General features: G+C 36.3%; 1 protein-coding gene across 1 annotated transcript; it reads right to left on the bottom strand.

The window, feature by feature from the left end:
- Positions 1-368: 368 nt before the first annotated feature.
- On the bottom strand, positions 369-3,961 carry LOC147806806 (uncharacterized). Its single transcript, XM_087168600.1, has 3 exons — positions 3,949-3,961; positions 1,601-2,897; positions 369-515 (listed from the first exon to the last, which is right to left on the bottom strand). The coding sequence occupies exons 1-3, from the start codon at positions 3,959-3,961 to the stop codon at positions 482-484; spliced, it is 1,344 nt and encodes a 447-aa protein (XP_087024726.1). The 3' UTR covers positions 369-481.
- Positions 3,962-9,508: the final 5,547 nt, after the last annotated feature.

Here is a 9,508-nt window from a genome sequence, read left to right as displayed (position 1 = left end):
TAATTACTCTTACTAAAGTTATTTATGTCAATAATTTTATCATGCAATAATCTGTCCTCAAATTAAAAATTAAAAATAAATTTAATTAAAAATATTTTGAAAAATAAGTCGTAACAAAAACTGCATTCAAGATAAACCTTAAAAAGAGCGGCTAACGTCAAAGCTTGTAAATTAAAGAATTTCGACCTAATTTACATTTTAAATGATTTACATTAATTTACATTACATTTTAAAGAATTTCGACCTAAGTTTTAACACAAAACAGCAAGGGAGACTTTGAATATAACATGATAAAAAATTGTGTTGCATAAATCACTCATTTCCAACAATGATTATCAATGATTTTTAAGTTTTAAAGTATTTCAAAACATTTAATTTCGAGAGAACAAGAAATAACTCATTATTGATATAGAAAAAGGGGACTGTCTTGGGAGGATTGTAAACTATTGTCATAGCTACTGTTATAATTGTTGGAGACATTCTAATAAAGTAGTGATGGAGGCACCCACTGATACCTAAAAGGAAGAAAGAACATTTATGAACACAAATGAGTGCGTTCAATTTATTTATGCCAAGCCACAAATTTGAGTTGTCAAATAAATTTCTGCTATTTTTTTCTTTTTCTAATTTCTAACATTCAAAAAATCATTTAATTTTTTTTATTATGTTTTGTTGCACCTGTTGGAATAAGTGTAATTGTTCAGATCAAAAGGAAACTGCTAAATTAGAAAAATTTTCATTCTAGACAAATTTTTTGCTTTTAACCAAGGCTGAAAAAGATGCTCCAGATATTTATGCTATGTATGAAATGGGTATCATAGCATAAAGAATCGGCTGTGATTGATTTGCTAAACTTAAAAATGAAAATTCTACCCTCAAAAACGAATCTTACTCCGGGTCGTCCAGTTGAGTGAGAGCAAAGTAAAATAGTTGACAAATATTCGAGTCCAACAAACAGAAGTCGCAGAAAAAGAAGAGTTTCCTAATTTTTTTAAAAAAACTTTTGACGGAAGCTCAGTTACCAACCAATATCAATATTGATTGCAAAATAAACTATAAAATTATGATCCAGGTTATGGATATTCTACGTTGGAAGTGATAATTCCAAAAAGTATACTTCTGTAAATACTAAGAAACAGTAATCTAAAAATGTTTAAAAAGTCCGGGCTAAGAAAATTTCAAATTTTTTTAAAAAAAAGTACGAAGTCTATTTTAGAACGGGGTAGAGACTACATAATGAAAAGCAACGATTGATTAAAACTAAAAATATTGTTGACATCTCTTATAACTTATTTCTAGAAATAAAATCTTACTACCCCTTCAAGATGCTTACTTAGATATACCATATGTAATTAATATCTAATAAAAGAATAAAAATTTTACCCAGTTTCATAATTGAATCAAGTTTCTATTTCAAAAATGCATGAATAGTAAAGAAAAAAGCTCAATCAAAAATTAAAAAAAAATGCGGATTCGGCAAATTATTTCAGTTATTCTAAAAAGTATATAGAGGGTTCAGTCAACTTGGCATAAGTGAAAGATTCTATCAATGAATGAAAATTTGATAAATAACTTAATACTGATAATAAATAACTCTTACTGATAGGAACTGCTCTCAAGCCAGTCCAGTAATTGCGTGACTCCCAGTCGGTAAGCCAGTCCAGTAATTGCGTGACTCCCAGTCGGTAAGCCAGTCCAGTAATTGCGTGACTCCCAGTCGGTAAGCCAGTCCAGTAATTGCGTGACTCCCAGTCGGTAAGCCAGTCCAGTAATTGCGTGACTCCCAGTCGGTAAGCCAGTCCAGTAATTGCGTGACTCCCAGTCGGTAAGCCAGTCCAGTAATTGCGTGACTCCCAGTCGGTAAGCCAGTCCAGTAATTGCGTGACTCCCAGTCGGTAAGCCAGTCCAGTAATTGCGTGACTCCCAGTCGGTAAGCCAGTCCAGTAATTGCGTGACTCCCAGTCGGTAAGCCAGTCCAGTAATTGCGTGACTCCCAGTCGGTAAGCCAGTCCAGTAATTGCGTGACTCCCAGTCGGTAAGCCAGTCCAGTAATTGCGTGACTCCCAGTCGGTAAGCCAGTCCAGTAATTGCGTGACTCCCAGTCGGTAAGCCAGTCCAGTAATTGCGTGACTCCCAGTCGGTAAGCCAGTCCAGTAATTGCGTGACTCCCAGTCGGTAAGCCAGTCCAGTAATTGCGTGACTCCCAGTCGGTAAGCCAGTCCAGTAATTGCGTGACTCCCAGTCGGTAAGCCAGTCCAGTAATTGCGTGACTCCCAGTCGGTAAGCCAGTCCAGTAATTGCGTGACTCCCAGTCGGTAAGCCAGTCCAGTAATTGCGTGACTCCCAGTCGGTAAGCCAGTCCAGTAATTGCGTGACTCCCAGTCGGTAAGCCAGTCCAGTAATTGCGTGACTCCCAGTCGGTAAGCCAGTCCAGTAATTGCGTGACTCCCAGTCGGTAAGCCAGTCCAGTAATTGCGTGACTCCCAGTCGGTAAGCCAGTCCAGTAATTGCGTGACTCCCAGTCGGTAAGCCAGTCCAGTAATTGCGTGACTCCCAGTCGGTAAGCCAGTCCAGTAATTGCGTGACTCCCAGTCGGTAAGCCAGTCCAGTAATTGCGTGACTCCCAGTCGGTAAGCCAGTCCAGTAATTGCGTGACTCCCAGTCGGTAAGCCAGTCCAGTAATTGCGTGACTCCCAGTCGGTAAGCCAGTCCAGTAATTGCGTGACTCCCAGTCGGTAAGCCAGTCCAGTAATTGCGTGACTCCCAGTCGGTAAGCCAGTCCAGTAATTGCGTGACTCCCAGTCGGTAAGCCAGTCCAGTAATTGCGTGACTCCCAGTCGGTAAGCCAGTCCAGTAATTGCGTGACTCCCAGTCGGTAAGCCAGTTCACAATACAGTCTTAAATGCGTGGCTTTAATTTCAGTAGATGCAATAGCCAATTAACCTATAATGACACAGCAATATTTTGAATTTTAAATTTCACATAAATTAAAAAAAATTCTTTTACGGAAAAGAAAAACAAATTATTCAGACTTAAAATTTTACTAAAATCTTGAATTTAAAATAAGCAATCTCACATACGACCAGTTTTTATAGAATTTAGTTTGCAGGTAACTTGAGAAATTAATATAAGATAATCGAAACCTTTTTACACAAGTGTAGTTTAACCACTTGTAGATTCAACTGCTTTGTTGTTGTCTTGAAATTTTTACCGATTTCTAACTTTTTTACCTTGTTTTCTTCTTTTTTGTTTAAGCCCAATCGCATTAATAAATCTGTTCTCGACGGCGAATACGTATTTATTTTTACGAATGTAGGTTCAATAATTTGTTCATAAACAGTACTTATGCTATTAAATTAAAAGTAAATTTGTTTAAAAATTTCAAATGTTTGGACCTTTTATTTATGAACATTAAAAATGAATGCTGACCAAACTTCATTAAACATCGTTCGACATGTTTAAAACACTTCCGTGAGAAAAACAAAATATGAATTTAATTAAATTCACTCTGATGAATTTTTCAAAAGATTACAATATCTAAGAAACCGTTTTTATTTACTCAAACATAATTAATCTTTAATTTTACTAAAACTGTCTCTTATTGAACAAAAAAGCACTTTTAGATATATTTATGCCGCTTAATATTTCCTATTTAATTTTAAAAATTAAAATGCTGCAATTTCTTTAAAAATAGTAAATTTTTAATAAAAGAAAATTTTAAAGCACTGCATATATTGTTCTACACTACCAAAATGTCTATAGAGCAACAAAGATACACTTACCTAATATAACTGAAGCTGCCGTAGCTTAAATTTCTAAAATCCAGAAGGTTATTCGTAAGAGAGTAATGAAGGTAATAATACTCAGTTATCCAAACTACTAAGAGATTGCTACGTGGCGGCTGGATAGCTTAAATAGATTTTTATCTCATGGTCACAGTTATATTACTTGTGTTGGTCATTATTAACGAAAGATAATTTAGAAGCAATGCAGTGATTCAGAATTCGAATCGTAACATAATAAATTGTATAACAAACAATCTGGATATTTGTATTGAAGTTGCCATAAGAGTATTGCTCTCTTACCAAATGTTGCGAAGAATAAAGATAGCGAGTTCAGTTTTTTTATAATCTGTATTCCAAATTTTAGAGTCCCGCAGTGGACTGATCGTTAAGACACGGTTCCCAGCAGATCACCGAAGTCAAGCATCACTGGCTACGGTCAGTGTGCGGGTGGGTGACCACTTGGATCAGTCTGCGTAGGGACCGAGGGTGTGCGTTATTGGTCCTCGCTAAACTGTGCTACCGTAAAGTGCTCGACTTCGCGAGTAGGTCGCCGGGCTACCGAAGATGGGGTGCCATCCCCTCCGCAGAGGATCAAAATTGTGATGGTATGTCTTCGGATCATCCTCCGGGATGTTTCCCAGACCGTCGCCAATAGCCCATTGTGCAGCTCTAGTGCGACGTAAATTAACAACAACAACAACAACAAATTTTAGAAGTAGCATGAGGAGGTATGCTCGTTACTATTTTAATCCTACCATCAAAACTAATTTTACAAGAAACAATAAATTTCTTAAAGTCATTCTTAATAATTTAGGTTTATGCAATTAATGAAAAAGTCGTACCACATTAATTTTTTACTGAAGAATAAAAGCCAGAAAATTCTGGGCGTGAAAAGGTCTGAAAACTGAAGCACCAAATTGAAATAAAGAGAATCACATGTTTATAATCCAAATTTATCGTATAACTGCAACGAATATTTATAAGTATCACATGACTGTTTAATTATAAGACATAGAAACACAATATGATACTGCTGTGTAATATTTAATGTTCCAAAACAAAGTTTTTAATGCAGATCCCTCAGTTCCTCGTATATTTATAAGTGCTGGAGTTCTATTGAAACTTCGGGACTCGATCCTGCGACCTTCTCCTCTGTGATGCAACCGGAAGTAAGGCCTTAGAAAAATTGACCACTGTGAGCCGAATCAATTGTAGTGTACGAATGCGTCTGTATTGTCTTCGTATCCTTAAAAAGAGAAAATGCCCAGATCATCACTAAGAGAAATTATTGTGTTGCTAAATTAAGAAGTTAACAATGAAATCTTACAAATTTTACTTAAATTAAAACATACAATTATGATGAAGGGGCAGTTATTCTTTAATTTTTCAAAGCAAAAGAAAAATATTCTTAGAATTGAAGAATTTTGCGAAGTGTTTTATTATCCATAGGATTTAGTGACTTTGCTGTTGTTGTTAATTTACGTCGCACTAGAGCTGCACAATGGGCTATTGGTGACGGTCTGGGAAACATCCCGGAGGATGATCCGAAGACATGCCAACACAATTTTGATCCTCTGCGGAGGGGATGGCACCCCCGCTTCGGTAGCCCGACGACCTGTGCGTGAAGTTGAGCACTTTACGGTAGCACAGTTTAACGAGAACTAATACCGCACACCCTCGGTCCCTACGCAGATTGATCCAAGTGGTCAGCCACCCGCACATTGACCGCAACCAGTGATGCTTGACTTCGGTGATCTGCTGGGAACCGTGTCTTAACGATCAGTCCACTGCGGGACTAGTGACTTTTCTGTTGGGTGACAAACTGAAATCGTTGGAAGATTTGCATCTTGACTTTTCTTAATCACCCCAGCACTATAAAACGGTAAGTAGGAAGGTATTTTATTTACGACGCAGTAGAACTGCACAATGGCCTATTGGCGACGGTCTGGGAAACATTCCTGAGGATGATCCGAAGACATGCCATCGCAATTTCGATCGCCTGCAGAGGGAATGGTTTCCCTGCTTTGGTAGCCTGACGACCTGCACGCGAATTCGAGTACTTTACGGTAGAACAATTTAGCGAGGACAGATACGGCGTACCCTCTGTCTGATCAAAGTGGTCAGCTAAATGACTGCAGTCAGTGATGCGGTGTTCTACAGTTAACACGACCCGATTTTACGACTATCCATTTCAAACACGGTTAGCCTTGTAATTTTGAACCCAATCAATCCAGAAGACAACGAGTATCGGGTGAAATTTGCCTTCTTAAAGGACTTTTTGAGGAACATAACTCCAGTTTGAGTTACATGGTGGGAAAAAACACGAAAACCTCCCACAATTAGCTTGACGGCAAGGGGACTCTAACCCATGATCCACTGATCCGTCTACCACTGAAGATAATTTACGTCAGCCCTGTGGTAGGCGCGAGCCGTGTGCGGACTAATTTATACCCTTTATATCACTATACATGAATTATTTACACGTGTAAGGTATATTTCTGTAACACCGTTCTATTGGAAACTGTGTCTTTGTTATCTTACATTGCATACGCAATGTAGTTTCGTGTTGTACATTGCGGGACCACTAAAAGTGTACTTACAAGGACTAAATTAACTGCTTAAAACCAGTAAATGCGCTCCCCACCTAATGTAAGAAAGATTATCAGTATAATCCAAAAGTCGATTTTCGTCTGTATAAATAATAATGATAAGATGACAAATGTAGGGTCGCAAGTTTCCTAATCAATATTACTAACATTATAACCTTATTGCTGAAAAACTTTGAGAAAAAAAAAGTCCTCAAATTCTAAAAATTATCAATTACTTTTTCTCCCGATTAGCGTCACTCTATATTTTAAAGGTATCAAATTGCACTGTATCATCAAGCGTTCGCTCAAAACCGAAAAACAAACCGAGAGAGAGCAGATATACGGAATCCAACCTAAAATCTAAATGAGTGATGGTAATTTTGTTGTTGTAGTTCATTTACGTCACACTAGAGCTGCACATTGAGCTATTGGCGACAATCTGGGAAATATCCCTGAGCATGATCTGAGGACATGCCATCGCAATTTTGATGCTCTGCAGAGGGGATGGAACCCTTGCTTCGACAGCTTGACGACCTGCACGCGAAGTCGAGCACTCTACGGTAGAACAGTTTAACGAGGACCCATACCGCTCACCCTCGATTCTTCTCAGACTGATCCAAATTATCACCCACCCGCACACTGTCCGCAGCTAGTGATGCTTGACTTCGGTGATCTCTTGGGAACCGTGTCTTAACGATCTGTCCACTATGGGACATTCAATAAATCGGAAATGCTTTTAAGTATTGCAAATATAACTTAGTTTAATTTAGACATAATTTTGGAAATGTTCATTTAGAAAATCCCCTACCTTCCTCTATACGTCCCCCCCTTTTTTTAGGCAAAAAGGGCAGTTTTGTGGGGTGGAATTGAATTTCTTCTAAATAGACAAGTGAGGCATTGTTCCCAGCGTACGCTGAATTAAACGAGATTAATCCTCAAGAGATCGCACTAGTTGAGAAGTTATAAGCATTTCATATACAAAAAGTACAAATTTGTACTAGTACCTATTACATACGAGACGTTGTTTCCGTCAATTTTTTCAAGGTGAATCGAAAGAAATTATACACAAGTCATTAGAATACACAGTGGGCCAGCATCCAAGGTTTCGTGGCCAAAATTAGTATTTCGCTAAAATTTGTTTCAAAATTTGGAGGTTTTTATTTAAAGGTTTTTATGTGCAGGTAAGTTGAATTAATAGTTTAAATTTTGAAATACACTAAAAATACCCCAAAAAACAAACAAAATGGCGGCTGAAATATGACGAGCAAAAATAAAAGTAATAATATAGTACGTTTAAATAATTAAATATAGCAATGAAAATATAATAGTTTTCGTAATTTTATATTAAAAATGAAAAGCCAATTATATTTCCGAAGTAATATTACGAAATAATGCGAATTAATTACAAAATAACGCGAAAACATGAAACAAAACATAATTTTTGTTTTTCGGTATATTCAGTCCACCATTGCAATACGGGCAAAATGGGGCAGGTTTTTTCGAAAGAAACATCAAAGAAGAAAACAAAAAAAAGTTTAGCTTATTACCTCGTGGAACTTTTTGGAACTAAGTTTCCAAAGTCATTCAAACATCGTCAAATGTCAAATGATAAGATATAAACTATAAGTTTGTCAAGAGTATTAACTAATCCAACAAATTGAAAAATTTTATTATAATTTCAGACTAATTACTCTGATAAAAATGTAACAGAAAGGTGAAATTTATATACATATTTCTGAAATAAAACTTTAAAAGTTAAACTTAAAAACTTTCTTAACATATTTTTCATTACATTGTACTCTCGCCGGTCCAAAAAGTAGATTATAATGTTTGAAATGTTTATGAATACTTAATTTGGACTATATTAAAACTGCCTACACATATTTTAGTTGAAAATTTAATTTTTGACTTTTGCCCAAAGATCATGGTCTTCTGGCCCTCAGTGGAATAGTTCAAAAGTTGTTTTAATGACTTGAGTTTAGTATCATTCGATTCAGCAGTGCCTAAACATAAAAACAGTGCATAATTTCCTTTATGTAGCTATATTAAATTCACAAATACGTACCAGTACAAATTTGCACTTTTTATAAATAAAATATTTATGACTTCTAAACTATTAGTACAATTCCTTTTGTGAGTGACCTCATTTAGCTCAACGTGGAAAAACACATCGGAAACAATACCTAACTTGCATGTCTAGAAGAAATTCAATATTCTCCTTTAAATCGACTCCATCCAGAAAGGGGAGATGTACAGATAAGTAAGTCTAAATTTACTCATGTACCGATGTACAGTAAGTCTAAATTCACTATACTAAACAGCGTTTTTTATTGATTGATTGTTAAAATACCTTTATTTTCGCTAGTTTAGATTTTAGTGATAATTTCTTATTTTTGATGACTTTGTCGTTTGACGATAGATTGTCAATTGACAACATGAAAGCTTCAAAAAATGTTGGGTCCCGCAGTGGACTGATCGTTAAGACACGGTTCCCAGCAGATCACCAAAGTCAAGCATCACTGGCTGCGGTCAGTGTGAGGGTGGGTGACCACTTGGATCAGTCTGCGTAGGGACCGAGAGTGTGCGGTATTGGTCCTCGTTAAACTGTTCTACCGTGAAATGCTCGACTTCGCGGGCTACCGAAGCGGGTGTGCCATCCCCTCTGCAGAGGATCAAAATTGTGATGGCATGTCTTCGGATCATCCTCAGGGATGTTTCCCAGACAGTCGCCAATAGCCCATTGTGCAGTTCTAGTGCGACGTAAATGAACAACAACAATAAATAAAATTATAACAAAACTTATTTTTCCTCTTTTGGATTTGGACATAAGCCAATCAACTTTGTTTATTCAAAAAAATTTGTAATGTTTGCGATTGCGACTTCTTTTTTTAAAATCATTTAGCACTCCATTTTATTAAAGAGTATAATCGTGTTTTTTAATTTTCTTTCAATATTGTCAGTTGAATATATTATCGAATATCATAATTCTTTTGTTTTTATTTTTAAGAAATGAAACCTTACTTTGTTTTTTCGTTCAGAATTCGGTAATTATTCAATTTGACTTTATTATTTATGTGAAATAATAATGATAAAAAATAGTGTTGTTTTAAAAGTGTTTTTTTTTTGTTTAATTTA

The sequence above is a fragment of the Parasteatoda tepidariorum genome, chromosome 7 (genome assembly GCF_982258835.1).
Source record: "Parasteatoda tepidariorum strain Cologne lab strain chromosome 7, Ptep-v5.0, whole genome shotgun sequence".
In the NCBI taxonomy this organism is placed as follows: domain Eukaryota; kingdom Metazoa; phylum Arthropoda; class Arachnida; order Araneae; family Theridiidae; genus Parasteatoda; species Parasteatoda tepidariorum.
Note: the sequence above shows the minus strand (reverse complement) of the source record. Positions and strands in the feature narration are given on the sequence as shown.

Coding starts and splice junctions, on each gene's coding strand:
- LOC147806806 (XM_087168600.1), bottom strand. Junction 516..1,600: donor CTTGAGAGCAGTTCCTATCA/GTAAGAGTTATT, acceptor TCTTCCTTTTAG/GTATCAGTGGGTGCCTCCAT.